This window comes from Rhinatrema bivittatum, chromosome 9 (genome assembly GCF_901001135.1).
Source record: "Rhinatrema bivittatum chromosome 9, aRhiBiv1.1, whole genome shotgun sequence".
Classification (NCBI taxonomy): domain Eukaryota; kingdom Metazoa; phylum Chordata; class Amphibia; order Gymnophiona; family Rhinatrematidae; genus Rhinatrema; species Rhinatrema bivittatum.
In genome coordinates, this window is record NC_042623.1 from 212,362,064 (window position 1) to 212,385,960 (window position 23,897).

The 23,897-nt window shown below is 44.5% G+C and overlaps 1 protein-coding gene across 4 annotated transcripts in view; it reads right to left on the reverse strand.

Moving 5' to 3' along the window:
• Positions 1-23,897, reverse strand: part of ERICH6 (glutamate rich 6) — a 285,150-nt gene that overhangs the window by 49,497 nt on the left and 211,756 nt on the right. For all 4 annotated transcript variants that reach the window (XM_029616495.1, XM_029616497.1, XM_029616496.1 and 1 more), the window contains exons 11-12: positions 11,447-11,532; positions 9,212-9,367 (exon numbers count right to left, since the gene is read on the reverse strand). In XM_029616495.1, the coding sequence (XP_029472355.1) occupies positions 9,212-9,367; positions 11,447-11,532 (242 nt within the window). The remainder of the gene's footprint in view (positions 1-9,211; positions 9,368-11,446; positions 11,533-23,897) is intronic.

Consider the following 23,897-nt stretch of genomic DNA (forward strand, 5'->3'; position numbering starts at 1 on the left):
ATCGACCCATTTTTTTGGGAAGCCATACCTCCATTCATCTACACGAGCCAGTCGCCCAAAATCAGGCTTAGATTCATCATTCTGCTATATTTATAGCAGAATGATGGCCCACGAACAAAAAAGGGGTTAGGGGGACGATAGTGTACGGCCTTTCCACACACTATTGCCCCCATAGCGCCTCGGGAAAAGGTGTGTGAAACACATTATCGCCTGCAGCGCTACTCATACATAACTCTACCCAACCCCCACCCACACTCCTCCCCTTCCCTTAATTTGAATAGTACTGCCATTTATCATGTGCGGTAGGGCATTATCGCACACGATAAGGCCACATCGCAGCTTGATGAATGACCCGGTCAGTGAGTTATTCACTGTTTTGTACTGTCTTTTTAGTTTACAGAGAGTATGAGGGGAGCGAATGGATTTAAGTGTCCATCTTTCAGGGATGATGTCACTTCCCAGGACCTACAATTTTAATCATCCAGTTTTTGGATTCGATTTACCTCACTTCTTAATGGGAGGATGACTGAAGTGAATGCTTTGGCTGGTATGTCTGGATGGACGTCTCATAACAGGGTGGGACCAAGTTCATTTGGGCTTTAAATACAAAATTTTAAGGCCTTGAATTTGATCTGCCATAGGACTGGCAGCCACTGCAAAGCAATAAGAGTGGAGGTGATATGGTCTCATAGGGATGACCCAAAAATTAGATGGGTAGCTGAGTTCTGTATTAATTGTAATGTGTGAAGGTATGTATTAGGAAGAACCAGAAAGAGAACACTGAAGTAGTCGAGTGCAGACATGATTAGTGATTGTGTTATTAAACAAAAGTCAGTCTGATCAAGAAGCAGCTTTAAAGACTGCAATAGGTGCAGTTTGTAGTAAGATACCTGAATTAATGACTAACATACAGTCTCAATGATAACAAAGAGTCTATTTGAACCCCCAAGTTGCAAGCCTGTTTCTTTATAGGTAGAAGAGTCCCATTGAAGGGAACACTTAATGATGCAGTGTCTATCTCAGGATAATAGAACTACTTCCACTTTTTTTTTTTTTTACATCCAGTATCAACCTGTTTTCTAATAGCCAATCCTTAATCTTAGTTAAGCACTCCATTAGTATCCTCAGGGCTAGGTCCATGGAAGTCAGAATTGAAAAGAAGAACTGGATGTCAACTGCGTACAATTTGAATGAGACAACCAGAATGGAGAGGAGTGAGCAAAGAAGAGTTAGATAGATATTAAAAAGAATAGGAGAAAGTGAAGAACTTGAGGCTAGGGATGTGCACTGATTTTTATTTGTGCCATTTTTGTTTCGGGTTTTCTTCTGCTTAATTTCATTTTTTAAATGGTTCTGGGGTATTTATTTTGTGTTTCCCTATTTTTGGACTTAGTGCACACTAACTGAATGTTAGCACGCACTGAGTCCCATTAGTGCACACTACCTCAAAATAATAATTATACAAAATTTTGTCTTTTTTTTTTTTTTCATTTTGGGGTGCTCCTGAAACAAGATTAAATAGACAATTTCAATGCCATTATCTATTTTGTCTAAAACAAATGCCCATCCCTACTTGAGGCACTCTTGTAAGAAGGAGATATGAATTGGAAAAGGCATCCCCGATCTTCACTCTGTAAGACTGATTTGTGAGAAATGAGGAAGACCAAGAGAGAAACATAGCACTTATTCCTATTGCTCTCAGGCAATCTAACAGAATCTTATAATTTAAAGTGTCAAATGCAATGACAAGTCCAGAAGAACTAGCAGATATTTAGTACCTGAATCGAAACCTTGGCAGATAGTGTCAATTCAGTGCAGTGGAATGCCGAAACCCAAAATGGGTACTATCCAAGAAATTGTGATTCATGAGATAGTCTTGTAGCTGTGTAAATACTACTTTTTTGATAACTTTGGTCAGCAGTGGTTACGTAGAAACCGGACAGTATTGTGAAAGATCGGTGGGATCCTTTTCAGTGTCCTTTAATAATGGATCGACGGTTGCCATTTTCAATTGAGACAGGAATTGTCCCTCAGAGAGGGAAGCATTAGTGAGATTAGTAATATAACTACCAACCTCATTACAAAGGAATTTGATTAAATCCATAGAACATGAATTAAACATACAGAGTCCTTTTGTTTAAATATTGAAGGTATTTCAAAATTGGAAATTAAAGCAAATTCATACCAAATTGGTGCTTTTGCTTGTATATCTGCAGAATTGCAACCTGGACAGTCCTTAATAGCTTGCATAATCTTGGTAATCTTCTCCATGAAGAATGAAGCAAACTTTTCATAGGATTTGTATGAAGAAGAGATGGGATTATAGGAAAGAGCTGTTGATACCGTTCTAACTATCTGAAAAAGTTCATGACGCCAAGAGGCCGCAGTTGATATTCAAGACAAATACCAGCCTCACTTGACTTGATCTATGGCCTTTCTGTAAGCTGTAATTTTCATATGATAATCAGAGAGAGCATTATCTGATTTACATTTACACATTTTACATTCTGTAATGTGGACTTCCCATATTAATGTCTGCAACGCAGACGAGTATCAAGTAGCTGTTCTTTGTCTCTGTATTACTAAAGTTCAAATGGGTGCTATGGCATCTAAGGTCATTTGTAGAGAGAATTGCCAAAGTGCAGTTAGACTGTCAGGATCTTTGATAGAGGGCCTAAAGAGTACTGGCAGCCATTGGGAAAGTTAATCATTTGCCTCTATGGGTAGTCTTCTCTGGATTGTCCTGCGTGAAAGAGGGCCTTGAAGTATAGAATCTGGGTGAGAGTTAAGACACTATACTAGGTAATGGTCTGACCAGGGTATCTCAGTACAGGAGTCTGTCCAGGTGTTTGTGGTGAAGACCAAGTCCAAAGTATAAATAAATTGTGCACCCTTGGTGTGGATCCTAGAGTGACTGACTGAGTTAGAAACTGGCTGAGTGGGAAGCAACAAAGGGTAGTGGTAAATGAAGTTTTCTCTGAAGAGGGGGTTGTTATTAGCCATGTACCTCAGGGACTGGTCCTTGGACTGGTTCTTTTCAACTTTTTGTGAGCAACATAACAGATAGATTGTTGGGAAAGGTATGTCTTTTTGCTGATGATACCAAAATCTGTAACAGAGGGTGGATAGCCAGAAAGGAGTGGAAAACATGAGGAGGGATCTAGTGAAGTTTGAGGAATGGTCTAAGGTCTGTGTTGCGTCCATTGGTCCTAGACGGCTTTGCCCTGTTTGCCTCACCTTGTTCACGGCTCCTCCCAGTTACCTTGGGAAAATGGCTACCGCTGCGTCTGCAAGCCGCTCTCTCCAGCGTCCCTGGAACGGCTATGGTGCTGCCTCCCGTCCTGCTCCTCCCAAGGCCCTACTAGGGTGTGTGCGCACACTACCCTCATCTTTATTCCAGCTATGGCGCAAACCTCGGGGGGCGACCCCTCTAGTGACGTCACGCCATCCAGGCATTTAGCCTGCCCTTACATGCTAGCTAATTGAGTTAGCAAGGATTGGATTTGTCTGGTCTATGCTACTCTGCTGCTTCTTGCTGCCACTGGAAGCTCTCTCTCTGCCCTTTGGGGTATTGACTAACTTGGGTACCCGCTCCTCGGGGGCCCTCTGCTTTATTTCAGGTGCCTTACAGGCATCAGGTCTGCTCTCCCTGCCTCGGTGCCAGTACCATCCACTTCAGCCTGGTGGAATCGCATACCTACAGTTACCATCTAGTGAGTAATCTAACTCTCAGTCTGTCTCATCCACAGCAATGCCTTGCTGGGAAACCTACACCGGAATTCCCCTATACCAACGGGGTGAGAAGGGTCCCCTCTGCCGAGGGTCCCGAGACTGCAACATCCAGACTACCTCATTACTGCCACCTCTGGTGGTATACATCAAGCTGTATAATAAAAGATCTAATTCTGTGTTTGTGCATCCTGAGTCTAGCCTAGTAATGTGGTTCCCCAGGGGGCTCCTCCCCGTGGGTATGGTCATCTGTCACAGTACCCAAGAATCCACCCAAACACTGCTTAACCATAACAGTCTGACAGCTAAGATTTAATGCTAAAACCCAAGGGAAAGATATAGTCTTGGAAGTGAATTTCTTCTAAGTACAAAGGAAGATTGGGATCTGGGAGTAATTATATCTGGTGATCAAACAGGTGAATAATGTGATGGTAAAAGCCAGAAAGATGCTTGGCAACAAAGGAAGAGGAATGGTCAGCAGAAAAAGGAAGGTGATATTGCCTCTTTATAGGTCAATTGTGAAACCTCACTTGGAATTCTGTGTACAATTCTAGAGACTGTACCTTGAAAAGGATATAAAGAAGATGGAATCTGTCCAGAGGGTGGCTACTATATTGATCAGTGGTCTTCATTCTAAAGCATATGGGGATAGACTTAAATATCTCAAAATGTATACCTTAAGGGAAAGGCGAAATAGGGTCAATATGATTAGAGACATTCAGATATCTCACAGGTGAGCCTTTTATCAATGGAAAGGTGGCTTTAGAACAGTGATGGCGAACTCTAGTCCTTGAGTGCCACAAACAGGCCAGGTTTTCAGGATATCCACAATTGATATGAATGAGATAGATTTGCATGCAATGAAGGCAGTGCTTGCAAATCTTTCTTATGCATATCCATTGTAGATATCCTGAAAACCTGGCCTGTTTAAGGCACTCCAGGACTGGAGTTTGCCATCACTGCTCTAGAACAAGGAATCATGAGATGATGTTGAAAGAGTGAAAGGGCATAGACTCAGGAGTAATCTTAGGAAATATTTCTTTACAGAGAGGGTGGTGGATGTTTGGAACAGCCTCCCAGTAGGAGTTGTAGAGACAAACAGTATCTGAATTCAAGAAAGCATGAGATAATTACAGGGGACCGTTAAGGACATGATGAGAATTATAATGCTAAATTAATTGGATGGATGAGCAGGCTGAATGGGCCATATGGTCTTTTTCTGCACTCATGTTTCTATGTTGTGGGGTAGGTAAAAGCTGGAGGCATGTAGATATGTAGGAAAGTGGATGGGTTTCCGTATAATGTGGTTCTTTGGTGTCCCTCATGTAGTTGGCAGTTGTGTCCAGAAAGTGGACTTGCTGTGTGAATTGTTCTAGGCTCAGGTTGATGGTGGGGTGGAGTTTGTTGAATTCTTGGTTGAATTCTTTAAATGCTTCAAGCCAATGAGTGCAGATGATGAAGATGTTATCAATGTACCTTAGGTAGAGGAAGTGGCTTCTGGGTATAGGGGTTGAGGAAACATTCTAAATCGGCCATGAAAATGTTGGTGCACAAAAAGAACTATCTGGGGCATTCCAAGGTGGGGCCAACATTTAAGCTTGTAAGCTGCTATTTTTAAAAGATATTTACATGTGTAGATTTGCCAACTTACTTGCATAATTTTACACCTGCCTAATTATCTGGCGTAAATGATATTAAATGTGTTTATTGGATAGTATTCACTGAGTGAGAGGTCTGGGTGAATTGGGGGACATTCAGGCTGAAGAACCAGGAGGGTCTCAATGACCTAGAGAAGGACTGGGTGAACTAGTGGACCAATTGGTAAAACTGGTAATTTCCTTGATGCACGCATGTTTTAAAATACGATTTATGCAAGTAAGTCCTGCTTTATTTTCAAACTTAAAATATGTGTGCATATATTTTTAAAATAGGTAGGAAAAGTATGCATTTCAATGCATTGATATATGTTTTTTTCAATGCATTGCATGCATTTGTCCAAAAGTCTACATATACATGTATGTTGTAGGATAGAGATATGAGTATTTTATAAAACACGCAGGTTATAAAATACTAGCGTAGAACTTCTTGTGGCCATATTCGTACGTATATATCGCCACAAGCATTTACTTGAAAGTTATCTTCCCTACTACTAGCTCTGGTTTAAAATGAGAGGCTCTACTACTGAGCTAAAGTGACAGCTCCCCTAATGGAGCTAGAGAAAATCTTAATCTATTTTTGTCTGACTGGTTATTTTCCTTCCTATGACAGAGGTTCTTCAGTCTTCAGGATATCTACCATGAATATGCATAAGATGTGTATACAATGGAGACACTGCATACAAATCTATCTCATGCATATTCATGGTGGATATTTTAAATCCTGGCTGGCTAGATGTGTCCCATGGACTGGGTTAAAAATCACTGCTCTATTATGTAAACTTTTTGTTTTTTACAATAGAGTTTAACAGGAAAAAAGCTTCTTTAAGGATTTTCTAAGCAGTTTAAAATGAAAGCAATGTTAAATTTGTTATTGGATTTCTTCTATATCCTGGACTACTACTTATTAAAACCAGAGGTCTATACCTACTAATAGAGGTGCTAAAGTAAGGATTTTTAATTTTCAATGAAACAATCAGAAATAGAAACATCCTTATATGACATTTAATTATTATTATTATTTGTTAAAGTGGACATGGATTTCAGTATTGTGAAGACAAACTCAGGAGAAAGGAGGAAAATACATTTTTTAGAAAACACAAGTTTAAAAATGTTTATTTCTAATGAACACAAAGGTCCATTTTCAAAAGCATTTAGCTGGCTAAATCAGAATTTAGGGAGCTAATTGAATATTTGGGTACTTAGCCAAGTAAATTCTAGCCCCCTGACTTATTAGCTGACTAGAATTTAGCCAGATAAGTTAGGGGCGTTCTGGGGCATAACTGAGAGGAATTGAGGTAGCCGGCTAAGTTAACCGACTAACTCCAATATTTAAAATTAGCTGGATGACTCAGCTGGCTAAGTTTGGTTGGACCAAAGAGCTGCCCTAAAGGTAGCTGACTATATAGTTAGTGGGCTAACTTTAAGATAGCTGGCCATATTCAACAGTGAGGCTGTGCTATTGAATATACGTTCAAAGTTAGCTGGATAAGTTTATCCGGTTAACTTTGCTATCCGGACTGTGTCTGAATATGGACTTCACAGAGTTTGTAAAAAGTGACAGATCAATAGCATTGGAAAACAAAGTCCTCCATATATCCATAAAAAAGGTAAAACACTAGCAATGCAAGCTTCCCCACACTTTCTAGACAATGCAGCTCAACCTTACTCCGTAAGGATCAGCAAGAAAGCTGGCTTCTCTGTTGTAATGGCTACCTAATGCACCCATTGTAAAGGTTTATAGTGATACAATTCACTGGAACTGGACTGAGACTACTCAGGACACTGAATCTTAAGAACATATTTCTCTTGGCAACCACAAAATCTGAACTAGCAATCCAGAGGTGAAAGACTCTGTACCTTTACACCAATCTAGTACTTCCTTGCTGTTTCTATAAAGGACTGAGCAGCTCTACTTCCACACTCTCTTATGTTAGCAATTTTCATATGCTCCTTTGCTGGCAGGGCCAGAGGAACCACTAGGCGAGCTAGGCCTGTGCCTAGGGTGCCGAGACTTAGGGGGCAATGCGGCAGGCGGCAGAATTTTGAAAGGGCAAAAAGTGCCTTTTCAAAATTCTGCCAGCCCCCACCTCACCCTGCCTCCCCCTTCCCCCCAGTGCCACCCTCCCGACGCCCCCCTGGTGGTCCAGCGGATGGCCTGGGAACAATCTGCCGCTCCCGGGGCCTCAGCTGCCACTAACCAAAATGGCACCGGTGGCCTTTAGCCTCTACCATGTGACAGGGGCCAACCAATGGCACCGGTAGCCCGTCACATGGTAGGGGCTGAAGGCTACTGGCGCCATTTCGATTAGTGGCAGCTGATGACCCGGGGGTGGCAGATGGATCCCAGGCCCCTGCTGGACCAGTAGGTGATTTGTGAGTTTTCTTTTTTTTTTGGGGGGGGGGGGGGGGGGTTGGCGCAAGGTTGAAGATGCCTAGGGCGCCCAATCCCCTTGCACCGGCCCTGTTTGCTGGTAATCATATTTCTGCCAGGGAACCTCCAACTCACTGTACCAAAGGAATAAAAAGCGGATGGAAGAAAGCACAAAAATATCTAATGGGATAAATGCCTGTCGTATGCCTGTAAAACAATTAAAAATTGAAATCTATGTTATAAATTACATTTATAAAAATATCATCTTCCTTGCTTCTTGAATATTTACACTCTCGCCTCTTTTTTGACCTAAAATATTTTTATTTTTTATAAATTTTATTGGGGATGGGGGATAGGATTTTGCTGAATAATCTTGCAGCAGGGGGACTGGCCAGATTTATGAAAAAATTCTTCTGGAAACCTAGCTGATTAGGGTCAGCTGAATATTCTCTGAATATAACTAGCTAAAATGAGCCTATTATCTTATCTTTTGAATATATATCTGGCAGTGACTATTAGGAGGGGCTATACATGCAAGGACATATAGTCTGCTGGTGGAATCAAGACGGAGTTATCTGTAATGTAATGGCAGAAAGTCTTTAGTACAGTGTTCAACTTCTTAGCAATGAGAGATCTTGTCCACACTACCTAGCAATAATCTGTCAGTTATCTTACTGAAGAATAAAAGAGGGCGCTAGAGGTTGATTGCAGAGTGGATGAGTATACCCTCCATTTTGAAGAGTCCAGTTTGGATAGGATATGGTTTGACACAGTAACCTTTGCTTTAGATCTCTTGTACTGAAAGATGGGGTATGATTTAAGAGCAATATAGAGGTGCGCTGGAGTCATTGTGTGTTTGACTTCCTTCCCAAGTCAGCTAATACTGAGTTTATGTTTTGCATCTGCTTTTGAGATGGAATGCATTGACTTGATATTTTGCTGGATTTGCACACGTTTGGTTGGCTAGCTATATAGTGCTCCTCCATGGTGTTTAGTGTGTTCATCAGGATGATTTCAACCACACTGAACTCTTTATTATGTGGTCATGCAAGAATCAGCTCAGAAGCCTTCACATACCAGGTTCCTTAAGTTTAGAGAAAGCTGTGAATCCTGCTCAATATTTCACACTATAGTCAATATGGCACTCTTCTGCTGTATGTATTGCAGTCCTATATTTATTGGTGTGATTGAACAGTAATATTTTTGCAGAAATTTAAGTAAAAATTTCAGACTCCATGGCAAGTGCTATGTACCGCCATGTGAAAAACCTTGGTGCTGTAACCCAATACAGGCTGGTTACTACTGCGCCAGAGGCCCAAAAGGAGCGAAAGGAAAAGGGGAAGTGTGATTTCTGTTTGAACTGCAAACTTGTCTACATCTGTTTGATAAACTATATGAAAACAGCAGCCTATCAACCAACAATCAGATATGAGGGTGAGAAACATGAACATACCATACAGTCCCGTTTGGATGATAGCAGGTAGCTTTGCCATTGGACTCAAACACTGCTTGAATTTCAGCGTTGTTTGGCTTATCAGCATAAACTATGCAGCAAAATGTTTTTAGGTTACTTCCAATGATAATGATGGCCAGATTTCCAGATGGATAACTACATTTAGATAAGGTCTGTAAAGTTTGTTATTAATACAACAGAATTATAAGGCATTATGAACATTACTATATAAGCTTTGTGTGCTCTGACGGGTTCTGATGGTATTACAAACTACAACAATAAAGCATAAGTTGCGAGTGAATGCCACAAATAACATATGATAGCATTTACAGTCAAAATTATTTACTCATAACCCCAAAGACCATCATGTTGAAAGTGGCTGCAAAATAGCATAGGTTATTATAGTGTAATGTCATGGTAGCACAACTGAGTTAGCATTTAACGCTTTAATTACTTTTCTTTACCTCTGGCAGCTCCTAGGCTGCAATATAATGGTGTATGTCAAATGCAGAAGTAAATGAGTGAAACCTGTAAAACGGACCAGTTTTCTGTCTGGTGAGTGAGGACTAACAAGGTTTTTAAATACAAAAGGGATAGCAGAAAATTTACATTTCTAGTGCAACTTTTGTTTATGTATTTTTGAATCTGAATGGCTGCAAGCCTATGAATGTTTTCTAAAGCAGAAACAGCAAGATCTTGTATATATATAAAAAAAAAAAAAGGCAAAAGATTTTTAGGAAGCATCATGCAGTGTGTGCCTTCTCCCAATTTTTTGATACATACTTGTTTTACAGTACATTAGTTTGTAGAGTGCCACTAAAGAAGTTTGAGCAATTGTAAATTCAACATCTAGTCTGATTTATATTCACTGTACATTGGACAACAATTGAGTCTATTCTGTTTAATATACTAAACAGCAGCTCATGACTACAACCAAACTAATAGGGAGATTTATAAAGTTGCAATAGTTTATTGTGGGAGGGACCATAAATTGCTGGGGATGTCCACAGGATATTTGATTCCTCCCTTTCAAACTATCACAGCATTACTGTGGCACAATTCTTTTTATCATGGCAAAAAACATGCGGCAAAAAAAATCATGCCACAGAATGGGGCCTTCCCATGAGAATGTGGCCTACCTTGGCTGAGGCTGTCATCACTTAAAGGATCCACGGTCCAAAAAATAGCAGTCCCTCCTCCCCCAGACCATCAGGGTCATTTTTGGGGGGTTGGGAACCCTAGACACCAGGGATTTAACTTTATTTGGATAGGGGAGAAAGGATGGGCTGGGGGTGGTAATTTTACTAAGAGGGCAATTTTGTCACGTAAGGGGAGAGGGTGGGGAAGGGAGAGGGCCATTGCCGCGCGTTGGACTCATTCAATTTTTTTCAGGGGCCAGCACCACCTCGGAAGGCAGCAGGAGGTGGACGGGGGTCTCTAAAGACCCCCCAGGGTGATTTTTTCAGGATTGGGGAAGTGTTATTTTTTGGGATCTTGGGCCCTTTATTTTTCCCATGCAACCATCAGAGATCCACTTTAGTTTCCTAATGCTCCCTTGGGAAAATAACTATAGCTCCCTCAAATGCGCTAAAGTAATGCAGTTGACTTTTTTCTAAGTCAGCTGCATTATTTTATCTACATAGGAATGCCTATGCATAAGCTGTTTTGCATGCATTAGGCAATTTTATGCATGCAAATACATGCAAAGCAGCTTATTTCCATAGGGAGAGGAAATCATGTTTGATATGCAATATTGCCTCGATATGATGATAATGCGCAATACACAGCATTTAACTTGTGTTACATGTTCTTTAACTCGCGATATTGCCTTATCATGCTTAGTAAATCCAACTGTAAGTTTGTTGTTTCTGGCTCATTTGTTTTGATTAGACAGTTATTGTTTAAGTTCCTTGTGATATCAGAAGCTATTGCAAAATCTGTTATTTTGTGTCATTAGCTATGTACAAATATAATTCTGTGAAGGAGAGGGCACACATTAACATGTGAAAGGGCCCGATTTATTAAGGATTATCTCTCTTTGACTTTGTAAAAACCCACAATAACTTACAACCAGTGGGCTTTATAGTCTAAATATTGAACCAACTATTTCTTGAGTATTTACATTGGCATTAGAAAACTGTCAAAAGTCCCAACTATCAGGTATCTTTTTGAAAGAATCTTCAAATGAAAGGAGCATCCTGCCCATTACTCCTTAACATTACACATCAAGGATACAATAATTGTGCTGTTCCATCAGGAAATAAGGTGAGAAACTTTCCTCCATGTTTATAGTATTTTTCTACGAACTCTCTTGGCATCATCTGCAAAGAAAATCTAAATTTTAGCAGCTACTATGGACAGTAAACCCCTACTAAAAGCACTTTCATAGGCTAGAATCAGTGAAAGAACTGCATAGTGACTGAATGTAGTAATCAGCTAAAACTGTATCCTAAGAGTAAAGAAAACAGCACATTCCTTTCTAGTTAACACAGGAATATCTATAAAAATATCAGAAGACAATTCACATTTTTTCAAAATTATGTAGGACATGTTCCATAATACCTGGGTGTTTTAATTAGTATGTGCTGAATGAAGGATTTGTTCAGATAGCTCTTTGGGACAGAACATTTTTTTGGTCTTCTGATCCACAATTGGCTTTTATTCTGGAATTTTGACTTCCTGTAACCCACCAGAAAGTAAGTTTACTTACTGCAAATGTTTTTTTCTGTAGGTAGCAGGATGAATTAGACGTGGGTGACGTCATCAGACGGAAATGGATAGATCTGTCTCTCCAAGATAATGGAGAAATTACTTACCTGATAATTTTGTTTTCCCTTAGTGTAGACAGATGGACTCAGGACCAGTGGGCTATGTGTTCCTCTGCTAGCAGACGGGAGACTGAGTCATGTTTCAAAGCTGACGTCACCCTATATATACCCCTGCAGTGACCTCAGCTCTTCAGTATTCTCTTTGAAAAGCCATTGTGGACATATATATTGAAGAACTTGATTAAAATTTGAATACAACTTGATTAAACCCTTGGTTAACCAAAACTTGATAAAAAAAACTTGATTAAACACTGGAGATTGCCAGTGTACTCAACCAACATAAGCGTCGAAACCAGCCATACTGTGGATGTCCTGAACTAGGGGTAGGGCAAACCTTACCTGTATTCATATGGAATCGAGGTTCGTCTCACGGGCAATTCCTTGGGGCCTCTTCTGGGAGCCGTGGGCGAGATGCTGAGTCCATCTGTCTACACTAAGGAAAATGAAATTATCAGGTAAGTAATTTCTCCATTTCCTAGTGTGTAGTCAGATGGACTGAGGACTGGTGGGATGTACAAAAGCTACTCCCAAATGGGACAGAAGGCTGCCCATGGTCCAGTTAGCACAGCCCTTGCAAAGGCTGTGTCCTCTCAAGCCTGGACATCCAGGCAGTAGAACCTGGAGAAGGTGTGGAGGGAAGACCACGTCGCTGCTCGACAGATGTCGGCAGGTGACAGTAGCTTAGCCTCCACCCAGGACGCTTCCTGGGCCCTTAGTAGAATGAGCTTTGACCTGAAGGGGCAAAGGCTTCACTATTCTATGAAAGTTGCCTTGATTACTTCCTTGATCCAGCGAGCTATAGTAGCTCATGAAGCCACTTCGCCCTGTTTCTTCCCGCCATGAAGAATAAACAAGCGATCAGTCTTGCGCACCATTCAGAGTGCTTCAGGTACCGCACTAGGAGTCTGCCAATGTTTAGATGGTGAAGAAGGCAGGAGTCTTCTGTGTCCTTGTGTCCCTCTGGTGATGGCAAGGAGATGGATTGATTCAAGTGAAAGCAAATGTTGCTTACCTGTAACAGGTGTTCTCACAGGACAGCAGGATATTAGTCCTCACCTATGGGTGACATCACAGGATGGAGCCCAATCACGGAATACTTCTGTCAAGGTTTCCAGAACTTTGACTGGCCCCTACTGGGCATGCCCAGCATGGCAACAACCCTGCAGCCAGCAGGGGACCCCCTTCAGTCTTGTTAAAAAGCTACAGGTAGTGCTGAAAATAAAATAAGAAAACGTTACGAACCCAACACCACGGGGTGGCAGGCGGGTTTGTGAGGACTAACATCCTGCTGTCCTGTGAGAACACCTGTTACAGGTAAGAAACATTTGCTTTCTCACAGGATAAGCAGGATGGTATTCCTCACATATGGGTGAGTACCGAGCTGAGGATGTCCGAGTATGCACCAAATGTACTCAAGCATGCAAGGCAGTAGGCCTGGGATAAAATTTGTCCGAGGGCATCCTGAACCCCACTGGGCAGGCAGAAGGGTGTTGGTACGTCACGTTGTAAATAGGTTGCGCAAGACAGACTGGCCAAAGATGGAATCTTGTCTTCCGGCTTTGTCTAAGCAATAATGGGCTGTAAATTTATGGAGAGAACTCCAGGTGGCAGCCCTGAAAATGTGCTACTGAAGTCGCCATGGCCCTCACAGAGTGTGCTTTAACACTGTCTTGAAGTGGAATGCCCGCTTGCTGATAGCAAAAGGATATGCAGTCCGCCAAACAGGAGGAGAGAGTCTGTTTACCTACAGGCTGCCCCAATTTGATAGGATGGAAAGAGACAAACAATTGAGTGCTTTTCCTGTGGGCAGCTGTATGGTCTAGGTAGAATGCTAGAGCCCATTTGCAGTCAAGGGTATGCAGAGCCTGTTCTCCTGAATTGGAATAGGGCCTGGGAAAAAGGTAGGTAGTATAATGGATTGATTGAGATGAAACTCCGAAACTACCTTAGGTAAGAATTTAGGGTGAGTGTGGAGTACTGCCTGGTCCTGCAGAAGTTTAGTGTAAGGTGGATAGGTAACTAGAGCCTGTAATTCACTAACTCTGCGAGTGGAAGTAATTGCCAAAAGGAAAATCACTTTCCATGTGAGATATCAAAGGTCACAGGATTGAAGAGGCTAGAAGGGGCTGGAGGACGCAGAAGAGGCTTAAGGTGAAGCAAGCCTTTCAAAAAACGTGTTACAAGGGGTTGTACTGATATGGGAACATCCAACACCTTTATGGAAGGTGGCTACCGCACTGACATGCATTCTGATGGAGGAAGTTTTTAGACCTGACTCTGACAAGTGCCAGAGATAGTCCAGAAACTTCATGATTGGACAGGTGAAGGGGTCAAGGGACTGAGAAGAGCACCATGAAGTGAACCTGGTCCATTTGTAAGAATACGATTTCCTCGTGGAAGGCTTCCGTGAAGCAATCAGGACACGGGAAACTGGTTCAGAAAGGTTAAGTGGCTGAAGGATTAACCTTTCAACATCCATGCCGTCAGGGACAAGGCTTGAAGATTGGGGTGGCGTAGGCACCTGTCGTTTTGAGTGATTAGAAGCGGGTCCTTTCCCAAGGGAATGTGCCTGCGAATGGAGACATCCTGAAGTACTGGAAACCACACTTGGCGCGGCCAATGGGGTGCTATCAGGATCAATGTTCCCTTGTCCCGACGTAACTTCACGAGAATCTTTGAGAGAAGTGGAAGTGGAGGGAATGCATATAGGAGATCGGTTGCCCATGATAGGGAGAACACTTCTCTTGGCTGATAGTGTTGGCTGCGAGTGAGAGAGCAGAAGTTGTCTACTTTACGATTTTGAGGTGTCGCAAAGAGGTCTATTTGAGAATAACCCCATTGTTGGAAGATCGTGTTTGCTACTGAGGGGTTGAGAGACCACTCGTGCAGTTGAAAGGTGCGACTCAGCTTGTCTACCAACACATTGTCCACTCCCGGCAAGTAGGTGGCCCTGAGGTACATCGAGTGGGAGAGGGTCTCCGCCCATATCTGCGCAGCTTCCTGACACAGAAGGTAGGAGCCCGTCCCTCCCTGTTTGTTGATGTACCACATGGCCACCTGGTTGTCCGTCTGGATCAGGATGACTTGATTGGAGAGGCGATCCTGAAATACCCTGAGAGCATATCTGATTGCTCGCAGCTCCAGGAAATTTATTTGGTGTTTGGCTTCCTTTGGAGACCAAGATCCTTGTGTCTGCAGATCGGCCACATGGGATCCCCAGGCGAGGTTGGAAGCATCGGTGGTGAGAGTTATTTGAGGGTCTGGAGCCTGGAAGGACAAGCCTTGGAGGAGACTGACCTGATTTCTTCACCGTGCGAGAGACTGACGGAGTGAGTCGGTTATTTGGACAATGGTCGACAGGGGCTGAATGGATTGAGTCCATTGTGACCTTGGAGTCCACTGCATGACTCTCATGGCCAAGCGGGCCATCGGGGTGACCTGAACTGAGGACGCCAATTTTCCCAGGAGGATGAGAAAGTGGTGTGCAGTCGTGGAGTGCTGAGACTGCAGCTGGTGTGCAAGAGACACGAGAGTTAGAGCTCGCTGTCGAGGCAGAAAAGCCTTTGCCTGCAAGGTGTCCAAGTCTGCCCCAATGAACGATAAGTTTTGAGATGGGACTAAGTAGGATTTGTCGTAGTTGATGAGAAATCCGAGTGAAATTAGTGTGTGTAAAGTAAGATGTAGGGGCGACAGAGCAGCTTGCTGAGTGGGAGCCCTGATTAACCAATCGTCTAGATAGGGGTAGACGTGAACACCTTGAGTACTGAGAAAGGCTGCAACTACGACAAGGCATTTTGTGAAGACTCGTGGTGCAGATGCGAGGCCGAATGGAAGCACTCGGTACTGATAGAGCTTGGGGCCTACTAGAAACCTCAGGTATTTGCGATGAGATGGAATTATCGTGATACGAGTGTACAAAGAGGAGAGTGGCTCTGCTCTCTAGACCTCCAGGACGGAGGTCTAGAGAGCAGAGTCACTCTCCTCTTTGTAGAAGAGGACGAAGAGAGCCCAAGGTTACCATTTTGAACTTCTCTCGCTGGAGGTACTTGTTGAGGACACGTAGATCCAGAATCGGACGAACGCCTCCTGATTTTTTGGGGATTAGAAAGTACTGGGAATAAAACCCTAGGCGATGCTGAGAGTAGGGTACTGGTTCTATTGCCTTGGACTGGAGGAGGAGGGAGACCTCCTGTTCAAGAAGGATGGAGTGATAAGATATTCTCCATGTCGGAAGAGGTGGGGAGTCCGGTGGAATGGAGAGAAAGTTCAGACGATAACCTTGAGCAATTATCGTTAGGACCCACTGGTCTGAGGTGATTGACTGCCACCTGTTGTTGAAATGGCACAATCGACCTCCCACTGGTATGTGGGGCAATGGAAGCTGGCTGTTGCTCTCTATGCAGGAGTCAAAAACCGGAAGCAGGGCCTGGCTGAGGAGCTGCTTGTGGTTTTTTTTTTTCGTGTCTGATGAGACTGGGCTTTTTGAAACAGTCTCGTAGAACAGGTTCTAGTTGCTGGCGGGTAGAACTTCGTCAGGCATAAGAATGACTTCTTAGAGTCCTTCTGAAAAGGCTGTTTTGAAGAGTACTCAGAAGGCAACAGAGAGAGCTGTCTTAGGGTCTCATGATGGTCCTTGATTTCCGCCACTGTTAGTTGAATCTGCTTGCCAAACAGATTATCTCTTACACAAGGCAGGTCAGATAATCTGTCTAGTACTTCAGGGCGACGGTCGGAAGACTTGATCCAGACCCATCGTCTTGCCGAGACAGCAGCTGCAGAGACCCTGGTAGCAGTGTCAAAGATATCGTAAGATGATCTGATCTCATGCTTGCCTACTTCAAAACCCTTGTTTACTAGGGTTTGGAGTTGCTCTTGAAATTGCTGAGGCAGGGAGTCTGTTAAGTCTTGTATCTGCTTAAATAAGACCCTATTATATTGGGTCATGTAGAGCTGATAAGAGGCAATTCTGGAGATGAGCATTGATCCCTGGAAGACACGGCGACCAATGGCATCTAGAAATTTCTGTTCCTTGCCTGGGGGAAAGGAAGTGTGAGGTTTTGATCTCCTTGCTCTTTTCTGGGCAGATTCGACAACCAAAGATTGGTGATCCAATTGAGGTTTGCGAAAGCCTGGAGCTGACTGAACGAGAGAGGTGGTGTCAGCTTTCCTGTGAACTGGAGCAACAGAGTCAGGATGTTCCCAGTTCTTTTTGAGGAGATCCAAAAGAACCGGTGGATAGGGACGGAGGTTATTTCCTTGGGAGCATCCAGGAATTGTAACAGCTCCATCATTTGTTGCCTGTCATCTTGTTCAGTCTGCAATTGGAAGGGAACCAATTCAGACATCTCCTTCACAAAATTTATAAAGGAAAGGTCCTCTGGAGGAGAATGTTTTCTGCTTTCAGTAGGTGAAGGTGGTGAAGGCAAATCACCGGTGTCTGGTGAAGAATCATCAGTCCAGGTGTCGTAGGGATCAGCACCTGCTCCTCTAGGGATTAGAGGAGGACGGGGCAGTGGGATCCCTGAAGGTTCTGGTCGAGGCTCCGAAGGACTCGAAGGAATAACTGGAGGCACTGATGAGGGTATCGAAGGCACCTGTGCAGGCATCGAGGGCATTAATGGATGGCTCGGTGGTGCTGATGGATACGTCGGCACCGATGGGTGGATCGGTGGCACTGACAGACGTATTGGCATCGACGGCTGAGGCATTGGCAGAACTCCCGATGGAGGGATGCGAAACGGTGTTTCTTCTCCTGATGACAAAGCAAGCGGGGAGGGCACCGGAGCCATCGATGGAAAAGTGGCCATAAGTGCTTCCATCCTCAAGAGCAGTGGTGCCAATGCTGCTAGAATCGGGTCAGTGGTCGGTTCCGCAATTGGTACCGGTATTGGTGCCGGAGGAACCTGGCGTCGATGCATCGCCTTGTCGATGGCCGCCTGAACCATCTGGTCCAGTTCTTCTCGGAGACCTGGAGCAAGCAGCCCCGGGCTCTGGAACAGAAGAAGGAGGCAGAGGCAAAGGTGGAGTCGCGGCTCCAGATACCCTGTCAGGTGAGGGTTGCCTCGGTGACCCGGTTGCCGAAAAGGTCGGTGCCTTTTCTGGACAGGGTTTCTTCGACGGCTGCTTGGACAATGGCGAGGTGGACGATTTCGCTCCCTTGATGGTCTGAGACTTTCGATGCCGGTGGCAATGTTTATCTCTACGATCCCCTCGGTCCTGAGGGGGAGTAGAGGGTGTCAAAGGCTGAGAAGTCGTCGATGCTGGACGGTCACCGACCGGAAGTCGATACTGGCGCAAAGTTGACTGTGCCAGTTCTGACGACGTTGATGCAATGGACGGCGTCAGGGTTTGAGCACGGAAGAGAAGTTCCATCTTCTCCATTCTAGCCTTGTGAGCTTTTGGCATCATAAGGGCACATTTGGTGCAGGTTAGGACATCGTGCTCACATCCGAGACACATTACACAGACTTTGTGAGGGTCTGTGATGGACATGGTGCAATTACAGTCCAGGCACCGGCGGAACCCCGATGCCACGGCTATGAAAAAATTGAGCCATGGTACGGTCGACGGCCAGTAGGCCGCGAGGGCCAAACTCGACGGTAATTGATGGAAAACGTTGGAGAGGCCATATGTGAACTCTTGCCCACGGTACTACTTCCAGTGTTGATGCCATGAGGCCACACCTTGGGGTGCATTGTAGTTGTCAACTGGCGTACTTGGTCTATCAGTTTCCTCCTCCTCCTTGGGGGAGGGAGGAAGACCTTGTTCTGCTTGGTGTCGAATCGGGCCCCCAGATACTCTAAGGACTGGGAGGGCTCGAGGCTGCTCTTGTCTATGTTCACGACCCAACTGAGTTCCTGTAGGAGGGACCTGACCCTGCTGGTCACCTGGAGGCTCTCTTACAGTGACTTCACCCAGATCAGCCAGTCATCCAAGTAGGGGCACACCAGGATCCCTTCTTTCCTCAGGGCTGCTGTCAAGACCACCATAATGTTGGAGAATGTTCTGGGGGTGGTTGCCAGACCAAAGGGTAACACCCGGAACTGGTAATGGTGGCCCAGAACCGGAAAACATAGAAAACGCTGGTGGTCTTAATGGACTGGAATATGAAGGTAGGCTCCAGAGAGGTTAACAACTCTCCTAGTTGCACTGCCATTATGACGGAGCGGAGAGTTTCCATGCAGAAGTGCAATATCCACACATGATGGTTGATGCTCTTGAGATCCAGGATGGGCCGAAATGAGCCTCTTTCTTGGGCACGATAAAATAGATGGAATAACGCCCCATATTTACTTGGGGTATAGGTACTGGAATTATAGCCCTCAGACTGAGGAGCCTTATCAGTGTGGATTCCACTGCCAGTTTCTTGAGCTGGGAATGGCAAGGTAATATCATGAACCTGCCCCGAGGGATGTTGTGAAATTCTAGAGCGTAGCCTTCTCGTATGATGTCCAGTACCCATTTGTCCAATGTGATCTCGACCCACAGCTGGTAGAACAGGGAAAGTCAACTTCCTATCTTCTTTTCCCGTGGATGGGTCGGCCCAACTTCATTGGGAAGTTCGGGTCGAGTCTGAGCCCGAACATGTCCCTCTTTTGGGTTGCTGGTTCCGAAAGGACTGAGACCTGCCTGAGGGTCAAGATGACTGGAACGACTGGTTTCTGTAAGGCCAGAAGCACTGGGAGCCCCTGGCCCAACTCCTCATGGGAGAGGGGTGCTGAGACCTTTTTTCCAGTAGTCGAGGCACTGGAGATTCGCCCCACTTACTGGCTAGCTTCTCCAACTCGCTTCCGAATAGGAGAGATCTCCTAAAGGGCATCTTTGTGAGGTTTGCCTTCGAGGTTGCATCCGCTGATCAGTTCCACAACTATAACTGTCTTCTGGCTGCCACCACTGAGGCTACTCCTCTGGCCGAGGTACGCACTAGGTCTTAGCTTGCATCTGTCAGAAAGGCTGCGGTGGGTTCAATCGCCTCTTTGGCGGGTGCCCCAGAGCTAGCTGCCTCTCTCGAGAGGAGCAAGCAGGAACAAGCCACCAGGCACAAGCAGGAACCAATCTGCAATGTCATTGCTGTTGTGTCGAAGGCTTGCTTAAGGATGAATTCTAATCACCTATCATAAGCATCCTTCAAAGCCACCCCTCCCTCAACAGGGATGGTTATTCGCTTCGAGAGGGCGCAGACCATGGCGCCCACTTTGGGGAAATGCAGGCGTTCCTTGACCGCTGGGTCCAGAAGTTACAAGGCCTCCAAGGCCCGATCTCCTTTAAAGCTTGCCTCTGGGGCGTCCCATTTCAGGTCAATCAACTCCTGGATGGCGTCTAGATTTGGGAAATAGCAAGAGGCTTTACGAAGAGACACCAGGATGGGGTTCTTCTTTGGCTCTGCCATAGGGTCCATGCCTGGAACTCCCAGAGTCTTCAGGGTCTGGGATACAAGTGCCGGTAATTCATCTCTGTGGAAGAAACGAAGCATGGTCCAATATGGTTCCAGGCCTGGAGGGATTTTCCCGTCCTCCAGTGGATCCCCATCAACATCCGCAGTATCTGGGTTTGTGTCAGGGATACTCTTGGTGAGGCGTGGCCCTCAGACAGGGCCGGGAGAGCAAGGCCCCCCCCAGTTGGGGTTCAACCCAGGCAGGGACAGGGGCTGACTGTGTTTGAACAAAGGCTTGGAGGCCCTGAAAATATTCCAGCCATGAGAAGGCCACCGGATCCATATTTGTCCCAGGGAGAACTGGAGTAGGGGCCACTGAACTGCCCTCTCCTGAGGAGGATGCCGTCCCGAAATTGCTCAGGTCCGGGGAGCTGCTGGATAAGGTCGCGGCTGATCTGTCCTCAGACTGGGATGGGCCAGGCTTGGAAAATTTTTTAAAATCCAGTCCTCCCTGGGCCTCCTCATAGTGCTGACACAGGCAGGATTCCAGCTCAGAGTGTGCATCTCTAATAAGGCAGGCTGCGCAGAGAGAGTGTCATCTGAGCTTCTTTGCTGCTGGGGCCATAGCCTGTGAGGTTTGTGCATTTAACCAGTTATTGTCTATTGGACGCGCACCGACTCGCCTTGGAGAAACCTATGTCTAAACGGTCGGTTGTGCACTAAGTTTTGCGCTCAGCTATGCGCGTATTTTATGCGCCCGTTAAGTGCACAGAAGGTCGTCCTGCACCACACATACTGACAGCCGAAGGGGGAAAATGGCACCGCACCATACCGCATGCAAGATGGTGCCACCACGGATCGCCATGTGACAAGGCAATAGCTAAAGCCAGGAGAATGCGGGGCTGCATAGAGAGAGAAATATCGAGTAAGAAAAGGGAAGCGATTATTCCCTTGTACAGGTCCTTGGTGAGGCCTCACCTGGAGTACTGTGCTCAGTTCTGGAGACCGTATCTCCAAAGAGACAGAGACAAGATGGAGGTGGCCCAGAGAAGGGCAACCAAAAAGGTGGAGGGTCTTCATCGAATGACTTATGAGGAAAGATTGAAGAATCTAAATATGTACACCCTGGAGGAAAGGAGGAGCAGAGGTGATATGATACAGACATTCAGATACTTGAAAGGTTTTAATGATCCAAAGACAATGACAAACCTTTTCCGTTGGAAAAAAAATCAGCAGAACCAGGGGTCATGATTTGAAGCTCCAGGGTGGAAGACTCAGAACCAATGTCAGAAAGTATTTCTTCACGGAGAGGGTGGTGGATGCCTGGAACACCCTTCCGGAGGAAGTGGTGAAGACCAAAACTGTGAAGGATTTCAAAGGGGCATGGGATAAATACTGTGGATCCATAAAGTCTAGAGGATGTGAATGAAGAGAAGAGGCATGGGGGTGGCTTGCGGGAATGACAGCTACTACCTGGAGATTAATACCCTTATTCAATAAACATACTCACTGTTAATGAGACTCCAACATTGCTCTATGCTTCAACGGCAAGAGGAAATGTGGAAAAAAGGATTTGCATTCACAAAAAAGCGGGGGAGTAGCTTGCTTGCTGCGGTGGTTACTACCCCAAACCAAATAAGACTGATACTTCACTTTCAATGCAAATCCAGCATAGTTCTCTGCTTCAACGGCAGGGGGGATAAAGAAAAGAGGATTTATATTAAGACAACAACCAACAAGGACTGAATTACACAGTCTGGGTAAACAAATAAGCATAGGTGTAGCTTGCTTGTTACGGCAGTTACTACCCCGAATCAATTAAGCCTGATATCTCTACATCAATGGCGGGGGTGGAAGGTAACTAAAACCAAAAAGTTACTAATAAGGGCCAAGAGCAACAGATAAGTTGATATGTAATTTTGCTACATGAACTCCAGTATATAAAAATGTTAAATAAATAAATAAATAAATATGTATGAGAAAACAAAATAAGTGTGAAAACTTGCTGGGCAGACTGGATGGTCCGTTTGGTCTTCTTCTGCCGTCATTTCTATGTTTCTATGAGTCGACCGAGCCGAAAACGGGGCCTAGCCCATCGAGGTGGGGGGGTGGGGGGGAAGACACAGCAGACTATTTGGATATTACATGGTGCAAGATTGCTTTTCCTACTGCACTGTCTGCAGATGCTTAGGTTTCAAGGCAATAATGAGTTGTGAATGTATGCACAGAAAACCAGTTGGCTGCTTTACATATGTCTTCTATAGGCACTTTTCTTACATATGCAATGGAGGAAGCTGTTGGAATAGCCGTTAAGCTCTGACTGGGTTGGTGAGATCAAGTTCAACTGTGTAGCAGTATTGTATGCAACTAATTTTCCAATTCAACAGTGTCCGTTTGGTCACAGGTTTTCCCAATCTGATCATATAATACAAACAGTTGTGATGCTTTTCTGTGAGTTTGCATTCTACATTTGTAGCGTCTAGCACTCTTTTGCAGTCTAGCATGTGTAGCAGCTTCTCACAACTATGTGAGTGAGGCTTTGGGAAAAAATTTGGAAGCACAATTGATTGGGTTGGCGGAAAGGCTGACACCACTTTTGGTAAAAATATTGGATATGTCCGTAGGACCACCTTATCATGGAAGAATTTCATATACGGTAGATAATGTACTAAAGTTTGCAGTTCACTAACTCTTTGAGTAAACTACTACTAGAAAAGGACTTTCCATATTAGATATTTTAAAGGTGCAGTTTCCAGAAGTTCAAACAGAGGTTTCATTAGTGAAGTGAGAACTACTTATATAAGAACATAAGAACATAAGAAATTGCCATGCTGGGTCAGACCAAGGGTCCATCAAGCCCAGCATCCTGTTTCCAACAGAGGCCAAAACTAGGCCACAAGAACCTGGCAATTACCCAAACACAAAGAAGAACCCATGCTACTGATGCAATTAATAGCAGTGGCTATTCCCTAAGTATAATTGATTAATAGCCATTAATGGACTTCTCCTCCAAGAACTTATCCAAACCTTTTTTGAACCCAGCTACACTAACTGCACTAACCACCTCCTGTGGCAACAAATTTCAGAGCTTTATTGTGCGTTGAGTGAAAAAGAATTTTCTCCGATTAGTCTTAAATGTGTTACTTGCTAATTTCATGGAATGCCCCCTAGTCCTTCTATTATTCGAAAGTGTAAATAACCGAGTCACATCTACTCGTTCAAGACCTCTCATGATCTTAAAGACCTCTATCATATCGCCCCTCAGCCGTCTCTTCTCTAAGCTGAACAGCCCTAACCTCTTCAGCCTTTCCTCATAGGGAGCTGTTCCATCCCCTTTATCAATTTGGTTGCCCTTCTCTGTACCTTCTCCATCGCAACTATATCTTTTTTGAGGTGCGGTCTCACCATGGAGCGATACACAGGAATTATAACAATCTTCGTTTATTAACCATTCCCTTCTTAATAATTCCTAACATTCTGTTTG